General features: G+C 57.1%; 2 protein-coding genes across 2 annotated transcripts; one reads left to right on the forward strand and one right to left on the reverse strand.

Annotated features, from left to right (window-relative positions):
• Window positions 1–833: 833 nt before the first annotated feature.
• Window positions 834–22,910, forward strand: FHOD1 (formin homology 2 domain containing 1). The gene is given in 25 exon segments (XM_017852304.1): window positions 834–1,153; window positions 12,524–12,630; window positions 13,011–13,075; window positions 13,869–13,936; window positions 14,011–14,116; window positions 14,190–14,284; window positions 14,550–14,661; window positions 14,747–14,841; window positions 14,934–15,077; window positions 15,202–15,350; window positions 15,582–15,758; window positions 15,881–15,904; window positions 16,242–16,295; window positions 17,826–17,941; window positions 18,031–18,340; window positions 18,342–18,639; window positions 20,108–20,263; window positions 20,487–20,669; window positions 20,757–20,876; window positions 20,957–21,118; window positions 21,516–21,706; window positions 21,801–21,993; window positions 22,079–22,241; window positions 22,317–22,514; window positions 22,589–22,910. Coding segments are annotated over 25 exon segments (3,570 nt in total). The 5' UTR covers window positions 834–952; the 3' UTR covers window positions 22,672–22,910.
• A 111-nt stretch (window positions 22,911–23,021) lies between these two features.
• On the reverse strand, window positions 23,022–25,149 carry TMEM208 (transmembrane protein 208). Its single transcript, XM_017852306.1, has 6 exons — window positions 25,040–25,149; window positions 24,358–24,453; window positions 23,873–23,932; window positions 23,656–23,792; window positions 23,419–23,503; window positions 23,022–23,324 (listed from the first exon to the last, which is right to left on the reverse strand). The coding sequence occupies exons 1-6, from the start codon at window positions 25,043–25,045 to the stop codon at window positions 23,187–23,189; spliced, it is 522 nt and encodes a 173-aa protein (XP_017707795.1). The 5' UTR covers window positions 25,046–25,149; the 3' UTR covers window positions 23,022–23,186.
• Between the last annotated feature and the right edge of the window lie 91 nt (window positions 25,150–25,240).

Below are 25,240 nucleotides of genomic sequence, written 5' to 3' on the forward strand. Positions count from 1 at the left end.
TCCAGGCGAAGAGGGAGGCTGTTCGTCATCTCCCAAACCAAGAGGCACCTGGCCCTCCCTTTCCAGCACACTACAGAGCACTGTCTCATCTCTTTCATGAAGCTGACAGGAACCTATGGAAAACCCAGCCTCCTGATTCCCTTCAAACTAGGCGGGATGTACCCAACTTTTTCCAAATCTGAGAGGCATTCGGCTCATCTCGCCCCAAACAGAGGAGGACCGTCTCCACTTTTCATTCAAGCTGAGGGGCACCCATCCCACTTTTTCTCCAAAACTGAGGGGAACGTGTTCTATCTGCCCCCTCAAACTGACTCATCCCAATCTTTTCCCTGAAAACTGAAGGGCATCCTTCCCTCTTCCTCCCACAACTAAAGGGAACTGATCCCACCTCTTCCTTCAAACTGGGTGGAATCTACTCTCACTTCTTGCTCCAAATTGAAGGGACCCCTCTCACTGCTTTCCCTAAATAAGGAAACCATAGGCACTCATCCCTCAAATGGAAGGAATGAGGGCCATCTTGTCCCTCAACTGAGAGAGATCTGGCTGGCCACTATCTAAGGAAACTTCTACCCCATCTGCCTTAACACGCCTCAGAGAGAACGCAGCCTCTCTACCCCCGACCTAAGAAAGCCTTCCAGCCTTCTGCGCGTTCTCGAAGGCGGGGCGCGAGCTCGGCTTTTCCCGCCCTCCTAGCCAGTGAACTAACGGGATTCCCAGCGGGCCCTGTGAGTGGCTAGCGCCGGCCCCGCCTCCGGCAGTGGTTACCTCCACGCGCGCACTCGGGGACTAATCTTGGCTCCACCCCCTTCCTCGGCCCCGCCTCCGTCTGGCCCCGCCCCTCCAGTCGCGTCCGGTCCGGCCCGGCCCAAACAGCGGAGCTAAAGTGTGCTTGAGTGGAAGCTGCACTGGGGTCGGGACTCCGAGGCGCGCCGCGCGAGCCGACCGCGGAGCCATGGCGGGGGGGGAAGATCGCGAGGACGGGGAGCCGGTATCAGTGGTGACCGTGAGGGTGCAGTACCTGGAAGACACCGACCCCTTCGCGTGTGCCAACTTCCCGGAGCCGCGCCGGGCCCCCACCTGCAGCCTGGACGGGGCGCTGCCCTTGGGCGCGCAGATACCCGCGCTGCACCGCCTGCTGGGAGCGCCGCTCAAGGTGGGGCGATCGGGGGTTGGGGCGATCGGGGGTTCAGGGTGGGCGCCATGAAAGCTGGTGGGAGGTGCCTCTCCTGAAGAGGCTGGAGCGAGTGTTCTCCGGAAAAGTCTTGGGCTGGGGTCCCAGGGTCCACTGTGCCCCGCCTGCGGGGGAGTCCCCTCTCAAGTTGAGGGGAAACTGAAGAGGGGTGCTAGGAACTTGTCGAGCACCTGGGGAGGTGCTCGAGTTCCACTCGCCGTCCGTCTGCCAGGGTGGCTTCCCTGGTTAGGATGACTGTAGCCGCTTGGGCCGTAGCGGACCCTGGAGGCGGAGCTGGGGAGGGACCAGCTTCCACCTGCTTCAGGTGAGGTGGGGGCGGGACCACGAGGAGGGGCGGGCCCGGCGCGGGCTACTAGAGGTGGCAGAGGTTTCCTGCGGTGTCAAGAAGCTGGATTGGGGCTTGACTCTGTAGGTCAATAGGAGCATGGGAGTGCCGGCCGAGGAGAAACTTCACGGGGTGAGGGGAGTCCCCGGGAAGCGGTCTGGCCCGGCATCCACAGAGCGCAGGAGGCTGCATGGGTGGAAAAGCCCTTTGAGTCACCGCCCCCGCCCCCACCCCCGGACACTCGCCGCCCATCGGCCCGCTCCTGGAAGTGAGAGGGAGGGCCGGGCTAATTTTAAACCGCCGGCCTGCCCTACTTTGCTGCCGCCCCGAAGCCGACTTGTGCACAGTGCGGAAAGAGGCCCTTTTCCAGATGGCCAGCCTACCTCCTCTCCCCTCCCTCTCGCCGCTGTCAGCCCCCCGCAAGCAGCCCTTTCCGGCACGCTGTTTCCGGGCCAAGACTTTGGGAGGCGCACTACCACCCCCACAGGCTCCACACCAGCCTGGCCGCCTCGAGTGCTGGGGAAGAGGAGAGAGAGTCGGGGTGGGTGCCCTCCCCTGCTCCCAGCCTCAGCTGGGCGCCGAGTTGCGTAAACTTGCCCCTTGGGCCCAGGGTCTCCCCTGGAATGTGCCCCGGGCCCCCAGCCCGCATTCCTCGCGCTGCGGCCAGCCCCGCCTCTGAGCGCTGGCGGGAGGGGTGGTGAGACTATTGGCCTGGGGAGTGGCGCGTGTCCAGGCCAGAACCCCGGCTTCAAGGCCATGGCTGGAAGAATTCAGCACACTGCTCACCGCCAAAGTTTTGACGCAGCCCCCGCTTGTCCTGCCCTATTCGGAGGGGCAAATTGAGGTGTGCCTGGAAGAAGCGTGTGCAGCTGGCGGCCACCTCCCATTCGGGATGGGGGCTGGGAAGACAGGAGTGCTGAACTAAGACTGGTTCCCGCTCCCAGGCTCCTAAAGTCCGGGTCCTGAAATAAGGATGGAGCACTAGAGAAAATATGGTATTCCTCTCATCCTCCCACTCAAGGATTGGACTTAGCCCTGACACCACCCCTGCCTTTGGTGGGCTCTTCGGCCGCCCCCGCCAGGGGCAGCGCGAGCAGGGACAGGGCGGCGCGCAGCATCCTGCAGCCTGCCCAGCCGCCCTCCCGGCACCGCACGGCCGCCGGCCCCGCGTCGCCGCCGCCACCTACCGGGCGCCCCGCGTCACAGGCACGTGGGGCTCGCTCCCCCCAATCCCGGCTCCGATACCCCAAGCCAGGTCCGGGCTCCGAGACCCTGCCCCGGACTCTCGTAGTCGGGGACTCCCTCCTCTTTCCTCCCTAAATCAGTCCCAGCTCCGGAAATTCCCCAATGCAGCTCTCCCCAAGTTCCACAACCTACTCCTTCGAGTTCGCGCCCCAAACCTCCCCAGAACCGCCCCACCAGATCCAGAGCGGTGCGCGGCCACGGCCCCCCGGGGCAGCCAGCAGCCGGAAGAGCGAGGGTCTGCGGGGGGCGCGGTCAGGACGGGAGGGGCACGGCTCCTCCTCGGCCAGCGCTGCTGGGCGGCGAGCAGCATCCCCTGGGGCCCAGGCGTGGCCTGGTGCAAACGGCAGGGGACAGTGTTTGGCCGTCCTCCGCGCCGCGCTCCCAAGCCGGGGACCCCTGCCGGCCCCTGCCCGGACCTGAGCTGCGCACGCGCACTGGACGCTCCCCAGAGCAGTGATGGACAACGCTGCCCCAACGTCCCAGAAACCCCAAGGCCCAGACTGGCCCAGCTCATTCCAGGCGAAGAGGGAGGCTGTTCGTCATCTCCCAAACCAAGAGGCACCTGGCCCTCCCTTTCCAGCACACTACAGAGCACTGTCTCATCTCTTTCATGAAGCTGACAGGAACCTATGGAAAACCCAGCCTCCTGATTCCCTTCAAACTAGGCGGGATGTACCCAACTTTTCCAAATCTGAGAGGCATTCGGCTCATCTCGCCCCAAACAGAGGAGGACCGTCTCCACTTTTCATTCAAGCTGAGGGGCACCCATCCCACTTTTCTCCAAAACTGAGGGGAACGTGTTCTATCTGCCCCTCAAACTGACTCATCCCAATCTTTTCCCTGAAAACTGAAGGGCATCCTTCCCTCTTCCTCCCACAACTAAAGGGAACTGATCCCACCTCTTCCTTCAAACTGGGTGGAATCTACTCTCACTTCTTGCTCCAAATTGAAGGGACCCCTCTCACTGCTTTCCCTAAATAAGGAAACCATAGGCACTCATCCCTCAAATGGAAGGAATGAGGGCCATCTTGTCCCTCAACTGAGAGAGATCTGGCTGGCCACTATCTAAGGAAACTTCTACCCCATCTGCCTTAACACGCCTCAGAGAGAACGCAGCCTCTCTACCCCGACCTAAGAAAGCCTTCCAGCCTTCTGCGCGTTCTCGAAGGCGGGGCGCGAGCTCGGCTTTTCCCGCCCTCCTAGCCAGTGAACTAACGGGATTCCCAGCGGGCCCTGTGAGTGGCTAGCGCCGGCCCCGCCTCCGGCAGTGGTTACCTCCACGCGCGCACTCGGGGACTAATCTTGGCTCCACCCCTTCCTCGGCCCCGCCTCCGTCTGGCCCCGCCCCTCCAGTCGCGTCCGGTCCGGCCCGGCCCAAACAGCGGAGCTAAAGTGTGCTTGAGTGGAAGCTGCACTGGGGTCGGGACTCCGAGGCGCGCCGCGCGAGCCGACCGCGGAGCCATGGCGGGGGGGGAAGATCGCGAGGACGGGGAGCCGGTATCAGTGGTGACCGTGAGGGTGCAGTACCTGGAAGACACCGACCCCTTCGCGTGTGCCAACTTCCCGGAGCCGCGCCGGGCCCCACCTGCAGCCTGGACGGGGCGCTGCCCTTGGGCGCGCAGATACCCGCGCTGCACCGCCTGCTGGGAGCGCCGCTCAAGGTGGGGCGATCGGGGTTGGGGCGATCGGGGTTCAGGGTGGGCGCCATGAAAGCTGGTGGGAGGTGCCTCTCCTGAAGAGGCTGGAGCGAGTGTTCTCCGGAAAAGTCTTGGGCTGGGGTCCCAGGGTCCACTGTGCCCCGCCTGCGGGGAGTCCCCTCTCAAGTTGAGGGGAAACTGAAGAGGGGTGCTAGGAACTTGTCGAGCACCTGGGGAGGTGCTCGAGTTCCACTCGCCGTCCGTCTGCCAGGGTGGCTTCCCTGGTTAGGATGACTGTAGCCGCTTGGGCCGTAGCGGACCCTGGAGGCGGAGCTGGGGAGGGACCAGCTTCCACCTGCTTCAGGTGAGGTGGGGCGGGACCACGAGGAGGGGCGGGCCCGGCGCGGGCTACTAGAGGTGGCAGAGGTTTCCTGCGGTGTCAAGAAGCTGGATTGGGGCTTGACTCTGTAGGTCAATAGGAGCATGGGAGTGCCGGCCGAGGAGAAACTTCACGGGGTGAGGGGAGTCCCCGGGAAGCGGTCTGGCCCGGCATCCACAGAGCGCAGGAGGCTGCATGGGTGGAAAAGCCCTTTGAGTCACCGCCCCGCCCCACCCCGGACACTCGCCGCCCATCGGCCCGCTCCTGGAAGTGAGAGGGAGGGCCGGGCTAATTTTAAACCGCCGGCCTGCCCTACTTTGCTGCCGCCCCGAAGCCGACTTGTGCACAGTGCGGAAAGAGGCCCTTTTCCAGATGGCCAGCCTACCTCCTCTCCCCTCCCTCTCGCCGCTGTCAGCCCCCCGCAAGCAGCCCTTTCCGGCACGCTGTTTCCGGGCCAAGACTTTGGGAGGCGCACTACCACCCCACAGGCTCCACACCAGCCTGGCCGCCTCGAGTGCTGGGGAAGAGGAGAGAGAGTCGGGGTGGGTGCCCTCCCCTGCTCCCAGCCTCAGCTGGGCGCCGAGTTGCGTAAACTTGCCCCTTGGGCCCAGGGTCTCCCCTGGAATGTGCCCCGGGCCCCAGCCCGCATTCCTCGCGCTGCGGCCAGCCCCGCCTCTGAGCGCTGGCGGGAGGGGTGGTGAGACTATTGGCCTGGGGAGTGGCGCGTGTCCAGGCCAGAACCCCGGCTTCAAGGCCATGGCTGGAAGAATTCAGCACACTGCTCACCGCCAAAGTTTTGACGCAGCCCCGCTTGTCCTGCCCTATTCGGAGGGGCAAATTGAGGTGTGCCTGGAAGAAGCGTGTGCAGCTGGCGGCCACCTCCCATTCGGGATGGGGCTGGGAAGACAGGAGTGCTGAACTAAGACTGGTTCCCGCTCCCAGGCTCCTAAAGTCCGGGTCCTGAAATAAGGATGGAGCACTAGAGAAAATATGGTATTCCTCTCATCCTCCCACTCAAGGATTGGACTTAGCCCTGACACCACCCCTGCCTTTTTTTTTTTTTTTTTTTAAGACGATTCTGGCTGTGTCCCCCAGGCTGGAGTGCCCTGGGGCTATCTTGGCTCACTGCAGCCTCCACCTCCCAGGTTCTAGCAATTCTTGTGCCTCAGCCTTCCAAGTAGCTGGGATTACAGGTGTGCACCACCACACCCAGCTAATTTTTGCATTTTTAGTAGAGACAGGGTTTCTCCATGTTGGCCAGCCTGGTCACAAACTCCTGACCTCAGGTGATCTGCCTACCTCAGCCTCCCAGAGTGCTGGGATTACAGACTTGAGCCACGGTGCCTGGCCCCTTGACACCCCTCTTCCAAACTGGGGGCAAGCCTGGTAGGTCAGCTGCAAGAAAGAGGCTCAGAACCACCCCTTCTATCTCCCTCTCATGGGACCCGTGTCCCCACCCAACCCCACCAGGTGCTCTGCCCTGTGTTCCCTGCTCCTTAACTGAAGACACTACTGAGCTCTCATGGAGAATATAAATTCCTCATCCCCAATGCAGTCCTTCCTGGTTTCCCCGATTTAATGTTCTCCCACCTGGAGTACCTGAGGATTGCCTCCCCTCCCCTGCAGGGATATGGAGGCAGCACACTAGGTTACCACAATGCCAGAAGCCAGGACTCCCTGGGGCTAGCAACTCTGCCAGGAATGGTCAGATGCACTGTGATGTGCTCAACCCAAATATAAACTGTGACCACAGCCCCAGAATAGAAGGCTGGAGGAAGAGGGGCTGAGAATAGGGCAGGGGCAGGGACATCAGAGAGCTGAGCGAGGGGGAGCAGGGCCCCTCCTTGCAGGAAATGTCAACAGCTCGTTCCTCCCGTAGTCCTGTAAGTGGGTGTCCCAGAGTCACAGACATGACTCAGGCCTGTCTTGCTGGCCCTCTAGAGGGGAGAGGTGGCCGAGAAACTGGGGCATCCCTGTCCCAAGCTGTAGGGCAGAAATAGGAGGAAGGGGTTCTCTACTCATTGCTTTGTCCTATGTACAGTTGTCCAGCAGAGGACAGGACACAGCCAAGTGGCCTCTGTCCTCCTCTGGGTACTGGCCCTGATCATCCCAGCAGATGAGCCCTGTCCCTGGGGATGTACAGAGACCAGTCTGCTTTCTCCCTGGGGGTCCACCCACACACCCCATTGGGCCGAGCCTAACCCCTAGAGTTCCCTTGGCGGCTTCCTTTTTAAAGAGCTTTCAGATCTCAGAAACCCTTGCTCATTTCCTCCTAGTCTAGGAGGAAGCTCCTGGCCACAGCCTCTGACTCATCTCCTGGCCCTGGTTGGTGGAAGGGAGCCTGACAGTGCGTTGGGCCAGGCCTAGTGTCCCTGGGGGAACTCAGGAGCGCCTTCCACCCCTCCAAAATACTCCCCCAGCTCAGGGACCTGCCTTTGCCCCAGGGGAGAATGTGTCCTTCTGGCCTTGCATCTCATCTCCTAATCTAGAGCTTCCCAGTTCTACCCTCCCTCTGGGAAGTGTCTCAGGAGCCTCTCCCTGATACCCAAGGTCCTACCACACCTGGTAGAGCACCGACTTCTCCCTGAACTCCAGGTAGGGGGACCTGGGGTGCTTCTCTGACCCTGCTGCAAAGGCCAGGAAAACCCTCTCCTCCTGGCAGTGGAGATAGCCCTATAAATCTGGTCATTACTAGCAACTTTGTTTCCCTAGCTATGGCTAAAAATCAGTAGGACAGGGGTGGCACTGTCCTGGAATGTTTCCTGACCCTATCCCAACCCACTCTAGCCTTTTTACATCTCAGGAGCCTTTGAGAGACTGTAGAAAATTGAGGTGTGGGCATGAGTCCTGGTCTCCTAGCCTCCCCTGGGGCTGGTCTATCCAATCTGCTGGTCACTCTGGAACAGAGTGGCTGAGCTGCAGCCTGGTGAGGGACCCTGACACCTAGGTTCTGGCAGAGGTAGATACTATTATCCTAGCTTGTATGGGGTGCGTGTGTCTTGGTGTTCCCTTACTGGAACTGGGAAGACCAGTTTGGGGTATTTGCAGAGTCCAGAAAACTAAGAGGATGTCTTCAGCTCTTGGCAATCCTGCTGGCCCCAGCCCTCACTCCACCTCCCCTCTAAGGTTCCTTGGAGCATTTCCAGGGCCCATCTGCCCAAGATTTGGTCAATTAGCCCTGGCTCCTGGCTGTGCACCCTGGGGCAATGCGCTGATTTTCTGATTCTTGGTTTCCCTATCTGTAAAAGGATTATTGGTAGAATCAAATGAAATATGTGGCCCAGGCTGGGCATGGTGGCTCATGCCTGTCATCTCAGCACTTTGGGAAGCCAAGGCCAGAGGACTGCTTGAGGCCAGGAGTTCAAGAACAGTGGGTGATATAGTGAGACCCTATTTCTATTAAATTAAAAAAAAAAAAAAAAAAGAAAAGAAAGAGGCAGCCCGGTGCCTGGCACAGAGGAAGCATAACAAAAGATAATAAAAGTGGATTTCCTTCCCCAAGGCCCATCCTTGTCATCTCATTCAGGAAGTCACACTCTAGTTGGAGACCCACGATAACAGGAAAGGAGGGTCTTCAGAACACAGGGTCCTGTGTTTATAGGAAAGGAGACAAAAGAGGCCAATTAACCAATTTTTTCTTTTTCTTTTTTTTTTTTTGAGACGGGAGTCTCACTCTGTTGCCCAGGCTGGAGTGCAGTGGCCGGATTCAGCTCCACTGCAAGCCTCCATCTCCATCCTCCGGGGTTTAACGACCATTCTCACTGCCTCAGCCTCCAGAGAGCTGGGACTACAGGCGCCGCCACTCGCCGGCTAGTTTTTTGTATTTTTTTTAGTAGAGACGGGGTTTCACCGTGTTAGCCAGGATGGTCTCTGACCTCCTGACCTCGTGATCCGCCGTCTCGGCCTCCCAAAGTGCTGGGATTACAGGCGTGAGCCACCGCGCCCGGCCGAACCAATTATTTTCCTAAAACAGAAGCCCTTCAGCCTAATCCGCCTTCTTTCCATCTTCCTGTCCCTGCTCTGGTATGTTCAGTCTTACCTGATTACACATGTTATGAAATGAATATTGGGTAAAAAGTCCAAGAAACAAGGAGAAAAAAAAAAAAAAATATATATTAATATATATATATAAATATATAATAGATATATGCAACAGATGTAGATATATATAACAGATATATAGCTATATATAGATATAAATTATTGATATCTATAGACATCTATGTATTATAGATCTATATCTATATATTATATATAGATAGATGGATATGTAGAAAGAGAGAGAGAAGTAGACACCATAGTCCCCTGAGCTTGACCCTGCATATAAAACCATATAAAACCAGTTGGTTTTGGGCTGCCAGAAAAGCCTGAGCCTCAAGAGTCAAGAGAATAGTGGGCTGGAGGGCAAAGTGAGAAGCTGAGCCTGGGAAGAATGGGGGAAAGACTCCACCCCAAGACAGAGACCACAGAAGTGAGGAAGACAAGAGCCAGACAGGTGTCAGGGATGTGGGCCCATACTACATGCTGACCTTAAGCCCTGTCAGCAAGGACCAGGGTTTGGGCTTATTCAGGCCTGGCCCAGCCCCAGGGTGTGAGAAACAAGACCCAGAGGTTTGGCTCTCTCAGAAGGGTGACCCCAGGGAGGGGCCAGGGGTGTGAAGGACAACTGCTATCCTGCTGGCAGGAAGTCTCCTGCTCTTTGCTGCTTGCCTGACTCTAGCCTACCACCCCACACTTCCACCCAGGACAGACAGCTGGGCGTGGGGAGACACTGTCCTGGAAGGCACTGGACTCCCTGTTTCCCAGGACCTCCCCAGAAATGGGGCCCTGGCAGGACTGGACAGGCAAAGTGGCTAAGGAGGACATTGCCACCACAGCGAAGGGACAGGGTTGAACCTGCTCAGCTGAGGAGACTAGAGAATGTGGACCGTTGGCCAGGCACGGTGGCTCACACCTGTAATCCCAGCACTTTGGGAGGCAGAAGCGAGCGGATCACTTGAGGTTAGGAGTTCAAGACCAGCCTGGATGACATGCTGAAACCCCGTCTCTACTAAAATTACAACAATTAGCCAGGCATGGTGGTGCATGCCTGTAATCCCAGCTACTCGGGAGGCTGAGGTAGGAGAATCGCTTGAACCCAGGAGGCGGAGGTTGCAGTGAGCCGAGATTGCGCCACTGCACTCCAGCCTGGGAGACACAGCAAGACTCCATATCTAAAAAAAAAAAAAGGGGGGGGGGATCATTTAACCTTCAGGACCCTGCCCCAGATAGATGCAGGTGTCCTAGAAGGAGAGGGACATTCTCTGCTCCCTTGGGATTACAGTATGCAAGAAGGCAGGACAGCGTGCTGGGCCTGACCTTTCTGGGGCTGTGCTGCTTCGGCCTGTGTTGGCCAGTGCATACCCGATCTTATGCCTGGGTGTGTAAGCAGTTACCAGGTGTAACATGTTTTCCCTTCCCGTTTATCTTTATAGCACTCTGCCCCTCCCATTTCTTAGCCCCCATGGAAGTTGTGATTCCACATTCATGAGCTTTTTCTGACTCAAATCTGTCTGTCTGCCCATCTGCCCCACTGGGCTGGAATGGAAGGCAGAGGCAGTGTCTGATTCCTCCTAGGTCCTCTGCATCTGAAACCAGCCTGGTCATGAATGTTCAAATGAATGAGATGTTCTATATGTGTGTGATTCGAGGGAATCCCTGACGGGGGTGACTCTGGGGTAGATGTGTTCTTCTAGGGTCCCAGAATCTTCCAGGCCAAGGGAAGGAGATGTGGCTGTGCCTGAATGGGGGTGGGGTGGTAGGCTGCTGAGTCACCATGTGGGAAGAGATCAGGAGGAATGTGGGCTGCCCTCTGCTAAGCTGGCCCTGGACAAGATACCCCAGCCCTCGGGCCTTGCTGCCCCTTCTCAGGCCAGTTTCCAGTAGGCTCTGGAGAAGATGACTCTGCTCCCAGGGAGGGGAAAGCAGCCAGGCCCGCCCAAGGCACCCTGGGGAGGGCAGGCAGCCAGGCAGGAAGTGGGACAGAGAACAGGCTGGAGTGTTTGTCCTATGTCCCAGGTCCCAGGCGGGCGGGGGAAGGGGGCCACCCAAGGGCCCCACATGTTAAACTGTGGGGAAAGAGCCAGGTCAGGCTCTAAGGCAGGAGCAAGGGGTGCTAAACAGAGGCGGGGGCTGGGGCAGGAACTGGACTCCCTTTTTCTTCAGGGCACCAAGGCCAGTTGGAAGCCCTTGGGCGGGGTCCAGAAGAGGGCAGGGCTGACCAAACAGCAGGACAAATGTTGGAACTGACATGCCTAGTAAGATGGAGACCGGAAGACCCCCTGCCTCTCCAGAGGTGGGCTCTCCCTGGGCCAAGGCATCTCAAGGGCCAGAGCCACTTAAGTCAAGGGGACTTTGCTGAACGTGCATGCCTGCACTGTGCAATGGGGGGAGGTGTCTGGGAGAGGCAGAGTGCCACCCTCTGACACACAGGAGTCACCTCCCTCGGGTTTCTCTACAGGCACTTCTCAAGGGGCTAAGTGCCATGCCCTGTGGCGGGGGAGGAAAGCCCGGGGAGAGAAACATGGACACGTGGATGGAGCATGTGCCTGCTTGTTACAAAGGCAGGCTTTGGGGTCCTATTGTAGACTGAGTCAGACTCTAAAGTGTTTCGTTTCATTTTGTTTTTTGAGATGGAGTCTCGCTCTGTCTCCCAGGCTGGAGTGCAATGGCATGATCTCGGCTCACTGCAACCTCTGCCTCCTGGATTCAAGTGATTCTCCTGCTTCAGCCTCCCCAGTAGCTGGGATTACAGGCACCCGCCATCTTGCCTGTCTAATTTTTTTATTTTTGTAGAGACAGGGTTTCACCATGTTGGCCAGGCTGGTCTCGAACTCCTGACCTCAGGTGATCCACCCTCCTTGGCCTCCCAAAGTGCTGAGATTACAGGCGTGAGTCACTACACCTGGCCTAAAGTTATTTTTTTAATAGGCCCCTTGGGTGTCTCTGAGGTCCAGCTAGGACCATTGTAACTGTAGCCCGCCTTGGGGGAGGGCAAATACCCTGAAATCTGGTGGGACTGGGAAGTCTATGGATCAGACACTGTCTTCACCCTCTTACTCACTGAGACACACGCACACACAGACACTCTCCCAGGTGGGTTTGCGCCTCCCAGCCATCTTAACACTTTCTCTCTGGGGCTTAATTCTTTGTGACTACAGCTTATCACCCCACAGGGCTGTGAGCTTCCTCGAAGACAGGAACTTCCTCCCATCTTCTCTCCATTCCCCTTCCTCATCTGTGTTTATTAGCTCAACAAGTCCTAGTGAGTGCTTACTGTGTGTCAGGTGCTATGCCAGGCTCTACAGATAAAGCAGGGAGCAAGACAGATGAGACGCAGTGCCTGAACGCAGAGAACGAAGCTAGAGGAGGAGACCAGTGGCTCAGATATTAGAATGCTGTGTGGAAGGTCTCGGAGGAGAGCATACATACAGGGTGGAGTGGGTTGCATAGCAACCTAAAGAATAGGTAGGTGTCAGCCAAGAGAGAAGATGGTACAAACAAAGGCCAAGAAAGCCTGGTGCCTGACACAGATGGGCTTTGCACATAGTAGGCACTTGAGAAGCAACTGCTGAAGGAATGCACAGCCGTAGTGCAGACCCTGTGTCTCTCTGCCACCCGCCAAGTGGTAGGTAAGAGGTCAGGGGTCTTCATACATTTCTCTGCCACCTCTTCCTCAGTCTCACAGCTGTTCCCTTTGCCCCCAGTTGGAGGATTGTGCTCTGCAAGTGTCTCCCTCTGGATACTACCTGGACCCTGAGCTGTCCCTGGAAGAGCAGCGGGAGATGCTGGAGGGCTTCTATGAAGAGATCAGGTCAGAACTGATGGGGCCAGGGAGGCAAGGTTACCCCCACCCTTGCCAGGGGCTGGCTCAAACGTCAGCAGCTGAGACACTCAATCACTAGCCTGGGCCATGGGTCACCTCCTGCCCCAGGGAAGTGTGCCAGGAGAATTCTAAAACCTAGCCAGTGTTACCTGCTGCCCAAGGTGGGAGTCAGGGGCTCTCCCACATACCTGAGATACCTGTGTTTGCACCAACCCTCTTGTCTCACCAACCCTTGGGTCCTTGGAGGAGCAGCTGGGAGGAACAAGCTGGGCTGGGGCTGGCATGGGGAGGTCTTTGGCTCCCTTGGCTTGTGGGGAGGGATGCTGAGGGATGGGCTGGGAGCTGCTGACGGAGATCCTTGATTCCAGCAAAGGGCGGAAGCCCACACTGATCCTTCGGACCCAGCTCTCTGTGAGGGTCAACGCTATCTTGGGTAAGTGTGTGAGGGCATCCGTGTCCAGCAGCACCTCCTCCCCATAGCCCAGTTGGCTCACTTTCAGGCCTGTGCTGAACAGTGGGCAAAGTATATTTAGCTGGATGTGCTCTCCCTCTTCCTATCCTGACCTCTCCTTCCAGGGCCAGGGTGGGAGTGGAGGGGGATTCAAGAATGTTAGAACAAGGCCGGGCCGGTGGCTCACACCTGTAATCCCAGCACTTTGAGAGGCCGAGATAGGTGGATCACGAGGTCAGGAGATTGAGACCATCCTGGCTAACACGGTGAAACCCCATCTCTACCAAAAATACAAAAAATTAGCTGGGCGAGGTGGCGGGCGCCTGTAGTCCCAGCTACTTGGGAGGCTGAGGCAGGAGAATGGTGTGAACCCGGGAGATGGAGCTTGCAGTGAGCTGAGATTGTGCCACTGCACTCCAGCCTGGGCGACAGAGCAAGACTCCATCTCAAAAAAAAAAAAAAAAAAAAAAAAAAAAAAAGAATGTTAGAACAGACTGGGCGTGGGAGCTCATGCCTGCAATGCCAGTGTTTTGAGAGGTCAAGGTGGGAGAATTGCTTGAGGCTAGGAGTTTGAGGCTGCAGTGAGCTATGACTGTGCCACTGCACTCCACACTCTACCTGAGTGACAGAGTGAGACCCTGTCTCTTAGACCAAAAAAAAGAAAATTATATATATATATTAGACTATTCTTTGGTGGAGAGTTGTGGTTGTATCCAAGTAGAGGAAGACAGTGAATCTGTGTCCCATTGATGGTTTCATACCCTACCTTTTGCAGAAAAGCTGTATGGCTCCAGTGGCCCTGAGCTCCGCCGCTCCCTCTTCTCATTGAAGCAGATCTTTCAGGTGAGGCCTCGCAGGTGAGGCTGGGAGTAAGTGTGTAGCCCAAACCTCCCTAAACTCCCCCATGGTGCCTCCAGGAGGACAAAGACCTCGTGCCTGAATTCGTGCATTCAGAGGGGCTGAGCTGCCTGATCCGTGTGGGTGCTGCTGCCGACCACAACTACCAGAGCTACATCCTTAGAGGTCAGCCCCGCCCCTCCCCCATGACCTCTGCTCCAGCGACCCTCGCTGACTCTGCCCGTCCCTGTGTCCCCAGCGCTCGGCCAGCTGATGCTCTTTGTGGATGGAATGCTGGGGGTGGTGGCCCACAGTGAGACTATTCAGTGGCTGTACACATTGTGTGCCAGCCTGGTAAGTGGCTCTCCACCCAGCCTTATACCCTTTGCCTAGTGCTTCTCTCTGGGCCTCAGTTTCCCGTTCTGCAAAGTGGGCTGGAAGGGAGTGAATCTGAGGCCTCTCTAAGCCTAGAAGGCACTTCAGTGCCTGGGCCTGAAGCCAGGGTCATTCTGCCTAGATTCTCACTGGGTCCAGCCCCAGCAGCCCTTCCCCTTCCCCAGCAACAGGTGGCACAGGTCTGGCCTAAGCCCCACTCATATGTGCTGACCTCTCCCCTCAGTCCCGCTTGGTGGTGAAGACAGCCCTGAAGCTGCTGTTGGTGTTTGTAGAATACTCCGAAAACAACGCACCGCTGTTCATCTGTGCAGTGAACTCTGTGGCCAGCGCCACCGGTCAGAGACTGTCCCTTCTCCCCCACCACTCAGAGCCCTCTCTCCTACCCATCCCCCCATGACTGCTCCACTTTCTGTGTGGCAGGCGCTCCTCCCTGGGCCAATCTGGTGTCCATCCTGGAGGAGAAGAATGGCGCTGACCCTGAGTTGTTGGTGTACACGGTCACCCTCATCAACAAGGTCTGGCCAAGGACTGGGTGCCAGCTCTGGGATGCTCAGGCTCCTGACCTCCCCACCAACCTCAGCCTTGCCTTCTTATCCCCGCCCTCCAGACGCTGGCGGCGCTCCCGGACCAGGACTCCTTCTACGATGTGACAGATGCACTGGAGCAGCAGGGCATGGAAGCGCTGGTCCAGCGCCACCTGGGCACTGCGGGCACTGACGTCGACCTGCGCACGCAACTTGTGCTCTATGAGGTGGGCCGGGCCCTACGCTCTGAGGGGGATTGGAAGGAGGGAAGAGAGAAGCGCTGTCCCCAGCGCCCCACCCCACCTGCATGCATGTTAACCACTTTCTTACATCCTGGTCCACCTCTGCTAGAACGCCCTGAAATTGGAGGATGGAGACATCGAAGAAGCCCCAGGCGGCGGTGGGCGGCGGGAACGACGAAAGCCTTCTTCTGAGGAAGGCAAGAGGAGCCGCCGTTCGCTGGAAGGCGGGGGCTGCCCCGCGCGTGCCCTGGAACCTGGGTAAGTACGAGCCTCCGTAGATGGTGAAGGGTGGACCTAGTAGCCATGGCCCTGTGAGCTGACAAGCCCTGACCCCAAACCCCTCAGGCCCCGCCCCACAGACAGCCCCACCTCCCCCACTGGCCCTGCCCTACCGACAGGCCCCACCTCCAGCCCCGCAGGCCCCACCCCACTGACAGCCCCCGCCTCCAGCTTCTCAGGCCCCAACCCACTGACAGCCCCTGCCTTCAGCCCCACAGGCCCCGCCTCACCGGTAGGCCCCACCTCTTCCACCAGCCCCGCCCCGCTGACAGGCCCCACCTCCAGCCCTGTGGGCCCTCCCTCCGGCCTCCGAGCTTCAGTGAACCTTTTTCCTACCATCTCTGTGGCACCCTCAGCTGACACCTCCAGCGAAAGGAGCATCTACAAGTAAGCAGGGAGACAGAAGTCACCCTGGAGTCCTCTCTCCCACTGTCCCTCTGCTTTGCGCCCCTCCATGGGCACTCAGCCTCCTCTGCCCAAACGCGTGCTTTCTCTCTCTCTCTTTCCAGACTTCACCAAACTGCTCCCGTTTGGTAAGTGACTGCCAGAGGGTGGGGTTAGGCTTTGACTGGATCTCCTCCTCCTGTTGTTTCCTCTCCTCCAACATTCTGCCTGTCTTTGCCTCTTGTCATGTCTCCCGCCCCCTGTCTGTCACTCCCTTGTTCTGCTGCCTCTGTCTCTTCTGGCACCCTGTCCTGCTCCATGTCAGTCTCTCCCCTCCACTTCTAGTTTCCTCGTGTCATGTCTTGCCCCGCTTCCCACTGTGGCTGGGAAGGAACCCCAATATCACTGCCCAGCTCTGGGTGGGTATGAGCAACCATGGAGCTGGCACCACAGTTACCATCTCTTCCTCTCATCCTCCCTACCCAGGGCCCCTGAGAGCCCACCCGTCCCCCAGTCCCCTCCTGGGCAGGCCAGTTTGGAGTAAGTACAGAGGCCCGCCTGCCAGGCCTGCCATTGTGCTCAGGGCTTCAGCATTGCTTCCCCCAGCAGGGGTTCCACGTGCCTGATGCAACCAAAGCTGGGGAACTCAGGCCCATCCTCTTCCAGACATATGCCCCCTCGGTAACATAAAGGCTAAGCACTGGGAACAAATTCACTGGGGTCACAGTGGTCCCTGTGCTTCAATAGCAACACCTTAGCAGCCAGAGATGGGGATGTGGACGCCCAACCTGGGGCTCATTCTGCCATGTCCTCAGCTCAGGAGTGAGCAGGGAGGGGACCTAGGGTGCTGTGTGGTGTGGGGGTAGAGGGGTAACCTAAGGCTGAGGGCAAGGCAGGGACTGAGAGCCGACAGAGGCTGGAGGGGCCAGAAAATAAACACTGGATTGCACCTATTATTTCAGCATAAACTGAGGGTCCACTGTTTACACGTCCTTTTTTTTTTTTTTTTTTTTTTTTTTAATGAGACAAGAGTCTTGCTCTGTCTCCAAGGCTGGAGTGCAGTTGTGTGATCTCAGCCCACTGCAACCTCTGCCTCCCAGGTTCAAGCAATTCTCCTGCCTCAGCCTCCCAAGTAGCTGGGATTATAGGCCTGCACCATGACACCCGGGTAATTTTTGTATTTTTAGTAGAGACAGGGTTTCACCATGTTGGCTAGGCTGGTCTCAAACTCCTGACTTCAAGTAATCCACCCACCTCTGCCTCCCAAAGTGCTGGGATTACAGGCGTGAGCCGCCGCACCTGGCCTGTTTACCAGGCCCTTTCCTGGGCATAGGCTCCCAGAAACTACCAGACATGCCAAGGGAGGGACAGCCTGATATGCCCATTGGGACAGCTATCCCCTTCCCCTGCTCTAAGAGTCCTTGTCTAGACTCAAGACACCAGCCTGGGCAACATAGCAAGACCTCATCTCTACAAAGAAATTTTTAAAAATTTGCCTGGGTGCATCATTCACACCTGTAATCCCAGCACTTCAGGAGGCTGAGGTGGGAGGATTGGTTGAGGCCAGGAATTCAGGGCCAGCCTGAACAACATAGTGAGACCCTGTCTCCTCAAAAAAATTTAAAAATTAGCTGGGTGTGGTGGCACATGTCTGTAGTCCCAGCCACTTGGGAGGTTGAGGGTCAAGCCCAGGACATTGAGGCTGCAGTGAGCTATGATCACACCACTGTACTCCAGCCTGGGTGACTGACAGAGTGAGACCCTGTCTCTAAAAAACAAACAAAAAATCAGGACAGTGAACATGAACGAGGTTGCAATTTAGATGTTAAGTAGAACTTCTCCCTGTATTTTCACCTGGGAATGCAGGGTTGGTAGTAATTCTCCCCAGATGTGGAGGACTGAAGAGGAGCTGGCCTTGGTGGGCGCGGTTCTGGTCTACTCAGTGCATGGACTGTTCCCCATGTGTCTGTGTGTGCCTGCAATTGGGGGTGGTGTCCAGGGGCTCAGCAAGGCATGTGCACTTGGGCTGGGGTGTGTCAGACACTGTCACTGACAAGCACCTTCCCTCAGAGCCCGGTTCCTGGAGAATGTGGCGGCAGCAGAAACAGAGAAGCAGGTTGCGCTGGCCCAGGGCCGGGCAGAGACATTGGCTGGGGCCATGCCCAGTGAGGCAGATGGACACCCAGGTGAGTAGGTGGGTGGGCAGGCAGAGCCTGCCTGTTGCTCTGTTGCCCCACAGGGGGCATGGCACTGACAGCTCCTTCCCTTTCTTTAGATGCCCGGCAACTCTGGGACTCCCCAGAGACAGCACCTGCACCCAGAACACCCCAGAGCCCTGCCCCCTGTGTCCTGCTCCGGGCCCAGCGAAGCCTTGAGCCAGAGCCCAAGGAGCCACTGATGCCAGCAAGCCCCAAGGCTGAGCCCATCTGGGAGCTCCCTACTCGTGCACCCAACCTCTCTATTGGGGACCTGGACTTTTCAGATCTAGGGGAGGATGAAGACCAGGACATGCTGAATGTAGAGTCTGTGGAGGCTGGGAAAGAGGTCCCAGCTCCCGCACCCCCACTGCCCCTACTCTCAGGAGTACCCCACCTCCCCACCTCCACCTCCCCCACCCATCAAAGGCCCGTTCCCACCACCTCCACCTCTACCTCTGGCTGCCCCACTTCCCCATTCATTGCCTGACAGCTCAGCCCTCCCCACCAAGAGGAAGACGGTAAAACTTTTCTGGCGTGAGCTAAAGCTGGCTGGGGGCCATGGAGTCTCTGCAAGCCGCTTTGGGCCCTGCGCCACCCTCTGGGCTTCACTGGAGCCTGTCTCAGTGGACACAGCCCGGCTGGAACACCTTTTTGAGTCTCGTGCCAAAGAGGTGCTGCCCTCCAAGGTAAATCCACTCATCTGCAAGGCAGCCCCACTGGAGGTGGGAGGGAATCAGAGCTCAAGGATCTGACCTGTTGGAGCTAGTCACTCACTTCCCACATGGGGAAACTAAGACAAAGAAAGGAGTAGGGAATTGTCCAAGGTCTCCTAACAAGGGATCAGCAGTGCCCCAACTAGGATCTAAACTTGGCTGGGCATGGTGGCTCACGCCTGTAATCCGAGAGTTTGAGACCAGCCCGTGCAACATAGTGACACCTTATCTCTACTCAAAGTTGGGCCGGGCGCAGTGGCTCATGCCTGTAATCCCAGGACTTTGGGAGGCCGAGGCAGGTGGATCATTTGAGTTCAGGAGTTTGAGACCAGCCTGGTCAAACTGGCGAAACCCTGTCTCTGCTGAAAATAGAAAATTAGCCAGGCGTGGTGGTGGGCACCTGTAATCCCAGCTATTCGGGAGACTGAGGCAGGAGAATCGCTTGAACCTGGGAGGTAGAGGTTGCAGTGAGTGGAGATCGCGCCATTGCACTCCAGCTTGGGGGACAAGAGCAAGACTTCGTCTCAAAGATAAATAAGTAAATAAAAATAAATAAATAAATGTTAAAAAAAAAAAAATTGGCCAGGCATAGTGGCTCACCTCTGTAATCCCAGCACTTTGGGAGGCCAAGGCAGGCAGATCACTTGAGACCAGGAGTTTGAGACCAGCCTGGCCAACATGGTGAAACCCTGTCTCTACTGAAAATATGAAAATTAGCTGGGTGTGGTGGCTCATGCCTGCAATGCCAGCTACTTGGGAGGCTGAGGCAGGAGAATTGCTTGAACCTGGGAGGCGGAAAAACAAAAAGTTAAAAAAAAAAAAAGTTGGTTATGGTGGTACACACCTGTAATCCCAGCTACTTGGGAGGCTGAGGCAGGAAGATCCCAGAAGATAAGCTGCAGTGGGCTATGATGGCACCACTGCACTCCAGCCTAGGTGGTAGAGTGAGGCCCTGTCTCAAAAGAATCTAAGCTCATCCCCTGCCTTACATATCCCAGGTTGCCAGTTTGTCAGTTGTGGGATCATTTGGCAATCTAGAGGAGGACCTTGCAGTGCCCTCTTAGATTGCTGTCCCAGCTAGTCCATTATTATTATTTTTTTTTTTTTGAGATGGAGTTTTGCTCAGTCGCCCAGGCTGGAGTGCAGTGGCTGATCTCAGCTCACAGCTCACTGCAAGCTCCGCCTCCTGGGTTCACGCCATTCTCCTGCCTCAGCCTCCCAAGTAGTAGCTGGGATTAGAGGCACCAGCCACTACGTCCAGCTGATTTTTTTTGTATTTTTAGTAGAGACGGGGTTTCACCATGTTAGCCAGGATGGTCTCCCAACTCCTGACCTCGTGATCCAACCGCCTTGGCCTCCCAAAGTGCTGGGATTACAGGCGTGAGCCACTGCGTCCGGCCCCCTTCCTCAGTCTTACACTGCCCTTCCCCCAACCATGCAGAAAGCTGGTGAGGGCCGCCGGACAATGACCACAGTACTGGACCCCAAACGCAGCAATGCCATCAACATCGGCCTAACCACACTGCCACCTGTGCATGTCATTAAGGCTGCCCTGCTCAACTTTGATGAGTTTGCTGTCAGCAAGGATGGCATTGAGGTGGGGTCACCCAGCTATGGGTGTGGGAGGGAGGTCTGGCTTTCTCCTTTGGTAGGTAGGCATTTCCTGTCCCTCCAGTGGTGGGCATGGGCTTGGCATTTCTGCAGGGCAGTCCCCAGACTCTGGGGCCTCCCCTAGATGACTGAGGGACGGGTCAAGACCAATGCCTGAGGCCTCAGGCCTGCACTGAGTGGGGCATGTCAGGCTCTGGCTACATCCTCAGAAGCTACTGACCATGATGCCCACGGGGGAAGAGCAGCAGAAGATTGAGGAAGCCCAGCTGGCCAACCCTGACATACCCCTGGGCCCAGCTGAGAACTTCCTGATGACTCTTGCCTCCATTGGTGGCCTCGCTGCTCGTCTACAACTCTGGGCCTTCAAGCTGGACTATGACAGCATGGAACGGGTACCTGGGTCTTGGAGTGGGACACACAGTAGGGACAGGTAAGCACCATGACCACGTAGTCTAAGAGTCCCTGGTCTCCCATACCAGGAAATTGCTGAGCCACTGTTTGACCTGAAAGTGGGTATGGAACAGCTGGTACAGAATGCCACCTTCCGCTGCATCCTGGCTACCCTCCTAGCTGTGGGCAACTTCCTCAATGGCTCCCAGGTGAGTGAGATTACATGGGGACTAGGGGGAGTCAGGGTTCTGGAGCCACCCAGGCCCAGGCTCAGAAAGGGTCCTTTCAGAGCAGCGGCTTTGAGCTGAGCTACCTGGAGAAGGTGTCAGAGGTGAAGGACACGGTGCGCCGACAGTCACTGCTACACCATCTCTGCTCCCTAGTGCTCCAGACTCGGCCTGAGTCCTCCGACCTCTATTCAGAAATCCCTGCCCTGACCCGCTGTGCCAAGGTTAGCACCTGCCAGAATCAACCAAGGCTGGACGAGGCATGAGAAGCGCTGCTTCCTGGGCCTGGCTCCTCCCTCTTCTCCCTATTTGGGCTGCTGTGCCAGGGCTTGCTCCAGCCACCTGGGTGTGAGCTATGCCCTCTGCCAGAAATGCTCTTTCCTCTATTGGCCTGGCCACACCTACCCAGTCTTTGGGTCTGTTGAACTGCCACTTCCCCCAATAAACCTTCTGTTCCTCATTCAAATCAAATGGACTTGTGTCTCTTGCACTAGTCTATGAGCTTTTGAATGTCTGTGTCCTTAGGGCCCAAGCTGGCCAGTCTGGCTCAGAGGCAGCCTCAGGCCATGTCTTATCTACAGGGTGTTGGGGGACAGTATGTACACCCCCTTGCTTTCTCAGGTGGACTTTGAACAGCTGACTGAGAACCTGGGGCAGCTGGAGCGCCGGAGCTGGGCAGCTGAGGAGAGCCTGCGGAGCTTGGCCAAGCATGAGCTGGCCCCAGCCCTGCGTGCCCGCCTCACCCACTTCCTGGCCCAGCGTGCCCGCCGTGTTGCCATGCTGAGGATAGTGCACCGCCGTGTCTGCAATAGGTAGGGGCATGGACCCAAGAGAGGCAGGACAGCCACCACCCTCCCTCAGACAACAAGCAGGACTCACCGTCCCTCCCCACTCTGACCTGCCTAGGTTCCATGCCTTCCTGCTTTACCTGGGCTACACCCCGCAGGCGGCCCGTGAAGTGCGCATCACGCAGTTCTGCCACACGCTGCGGGAATTTGCGCTTGAGTATCGGACTTGCCGGGAACGAGTACTACAGCAGCAGCAGAAGCGGGCCACATACCGTGAGCGTAACAAGACCCGGGGACGCATGATCACTGAGGTGGGTGCCCTTCCGGGTCTTAGTCTTCACTGCCACCTCCTTGGTTTCCTTCGCTCCTCCCAGCTCACCCTTCTTCTTTCTTCAGACAGAGAAGTTCTCAGGTGTGGCTGGGGAAGCCCCTAGCAACCCCTCTGTCCCTGTAGCAGTGAGCAGTGGGCCAGGCCGGGGAGATGCTGACAGTCATGCTAGTATGAAGAGTCTGCTGACCAGCAGGCCTGAGGACACCACACACAATCGCCGCAGCAGAGGTGAGGCCCATACCTGCTGTGGGGAATGGGCTCCAGGGCCACCTTGGCCTGACCTTCCTATCTGGCCTCCCTCAGGCATGGTCCAGAGCAGCTCCCCAGTCATGCCCACAGTGGGGCCCTCCACTGTACCCCCAGAAGAACCCCCAGGCTCCAGTTTACCCAGTGATACATCAGATGAGATCATGGACCTTCTGGTGCAGTCAGTGACCAAGAGCAGTCCTCGTGCCTTAGCTGCTAGGGAACGCAAGCGTTCCCGCGGCAACCGCAAGTCTTGTAAGTAACCCCCCACAACCCTGCTGCCCACCTGAGCCCCATCAACTCCCTCCAACCCTATTGTGTCCCTGCAGTGAGACGGACGTTAAAGAGTGGGCTCGGAGATGACCTGGTCCAGGCACTGGGACTAAGCAAGGGTCCTGGCCTGGAGGTGTGAAGGTGCTGCATCCCGGAAAACTATCTGGACCCTGGACTGCAGTGCAAGAGATGATAGAATGAGGAAGGCCCAGAGCAGAATTCTGGCCCCAGAACTCTGTGCCCAGGAGCCATGCCTTAAGCAGTATTAGCTGTGTGTGTGTGTGCATGTAAGTGTGTGTGTGTGCGTGCATATGCATGTGCATGTGTGTGAGCTCCTTGAACTCACGGAGCAAAATAAAATTTTCTTAGCTAATCCAACAGGCTTTCTCTTCTTTCAGGGTCCCCACCAGGCTGGGTCTGTAGCAGGAGGGAAATCCCGTAGGACCAGCTTTTCCTGCTTCATCCCTCATCACCCACACAGCCATCAGCCACATTCTAAGCCATTTATTCAACGACCCTATAGAGTATAAGTATACCCAATACCTCAGACTGCTTTTGGCCCCTGGACTAGACCCTCATTGCTCCAGGCATGGGGGGCCGTGCACCTTGACAGAGTCAACCAGGGCCAGCGGCCTGTGGCCACAATGTCAATGGCTATAACCGCTTCATCTGCCGCCGCTCCTGTCGGCGCTGCCGTTTCTCATTGTGCTCTGGTGCTGGGGTGCCACTGTCTGCAGTGAACCAGGGGCCGAGGACATTCACCCACAGGAGGTAAAGGGCCCGGCCTGGAGCCTACAAGAGAAACGGTAACTTGAAGCAAGGTGCAGGGAATAAAAAATGGGGAGGGTTAGATGCCCCTTCTTGGGAGCGTCCCCAGCCCACGTACCAGAAGCCAGAAGGACCAGACATAGAGAGAGAAGCAGCTGAGCACCTGCACAATGGCTGTTAGTAGGATCACATCCTTAAGGTGCCTGTGGATAGAAACAAAGCTGCCAAAGACAGCAGATGGGCCCCAGTTCAACGCCCTTCCACACTTTTCAAGTTGCAAGTAGCTGTGCTTCTTGGGCTATCTGGGCCCCAGCCCTGGGGCCGCTCACCTGGGCTGGCGGTGGGGGACACTCACTCTGCCATGCCCTGCTCCATGTTGAGGTCCATGCCACCATCCATCAGGGCCCCATCCTCAGAGAACGCTGCCCGTGCCATCGAGCTCATAGAGTGGTAGCTGGCCCCATACACTGCCAGACTAAAGCCCAGGGCCAACTGCAGAGCAAGAATGAGGGTATCAAAGGTCAGCCACTGACCCTATGCACTCATCCACATCCCAGGATGGAGATACTTACCCAGGCCCAAAATGAGGCAGATGAGTAAAAGAAGACCAACGTCACAAGACAGTAGATGGCCTGCAAGCAATCACAGGATCAGGCTGGGGTCAGAAGGTACCTCCAAACCATGGGTCTCCCTCAACCCTGACCAAGAATTAGGCCAGGCTGTGGGATGAGCAAGGTTGTTCTTACAGGGCTGAAGAAAGGGCCCTGCTCCCTGAATCCCAAATATCCAGACTCTCCTCTGACACCCAACTCAGCCCAGGAAAGAAGCCTTTGTGTACTTGGAGGTAGGAAGGGCTCTCAAATTCAGCTACGACTCACACCTTCATTTCCTTTGTGTTTTACTAGTCAGTACTTTCTCTGTGCCCAGATCTCTCATTTCTTTTTGACTGGACCTCTCTTCTAGAGCTTTTTCGGGTACCACTACTTCTCACCAAGCAGGGCTGAGGACTAGGGGACTGACTATAAGCGGGCATAGAAGCAAGGAGGCAGGCACTTACATTGGCCCCCAGTATGATCCTCAGGTAGAACTTCAGGGTCTCTTTGTTCTCTTCAAATATCTGCTTCTTTCCTCTCGTGCCCACTTTGCCCTTGGGCTGCAGAGGGATGATGAGATGACGTCAGGAGGCCACGATCCTCCTCATTCTCCCCACTAGCCCGGTTAGCTATAGAGCTCCAGCCGCAACTCAGCCAGGTCCCCGTAGTGCTGAAACCTAGCACAATCCCTGGGATGTCCACCCATCCTCCAGTCCATCCTGTCTAGGGGCTGACGCCCTCTCTCCAGCACCCACAGCTAGGATCGCCCCCTGCTCGCCCTAGAATAATTCAACCCTAAGCTAATACCGCCTCTGGATCCCGCGGTAGTCTAGCTTTAGGCAACGACTCTTCCAAGGGTACTCCTGGGCGGAGTTGAATGGTGCCTCTCTCAGGCCTCCGCTGGAACGCCCATCTCAGGTCACATATCTCTGGCCTGCTCTGGTACTGATGCCCAAGCCGCTCCGGCCCTAGTCCTGGTATGGTCCTGCGCCGCCCTCCCCCAGCCCAATTCTAGTACGGTCTGGCCAGGGGATGGCGCCCCCCTCCGGCCCACCCCATATCCCTTAATGTCCTTTCTCAGTTTTCACTCTCACAACCCCTGGAGAGCTTGGCTGATGCGGACCCCGCCCTACACATCCTCCTTACCGCCATGGTGCGAGACAAATACCCAGCCCGGGGAACAAGGTAGAGCGACCGAAACCGCAATCACTGAGCACCACATCGGCAGCACATGTACTTCCGGCGCAGACCAAAGTGGTCAGATTCTAGGACGGAAATAGGGCTCACTTCCTTCCCAAGCCCCTCCCCAAAGGGGCTAGACTACACTTCCCAGAAAGCCTTGCGCGG

The sequence above is a fragment of the Rhinopithecus bieti genome, unplaced genomic scaffold, assembly GCF_001698545.2.
Source record: "Rhinopithecus bieti isolate Rb0 unplaced genomic scaffold, ASM169854v2 scaffold_34281, whole genome shotgun sequence".
Lineage (NCBI taxonomy): Eukaryota > Metazoa > Chordata > Mammalia > Primates > Cercopithecidae > Rhinopithecus > Rhinopithecus bieti.

Coding starts and splice junctions, on each gene's coding strand:
- TMEM208 (XM_017852306.1), bottom strand. Junction 23,933..24,357: donor GGATCATACTGGGGGCCAAT/GTAAGTGCCTGC, acceptor GATTGCTTGCAG/GCCATCTACTGTCTTGTGAC. Junction 23,793..23,872: donor CTGCCTCATTTTGGGCCTGG/GTAAGTATCTCC, acceptor CTTGCTCTGCAG/TTGGCCCTGGGCTTTAGTCT.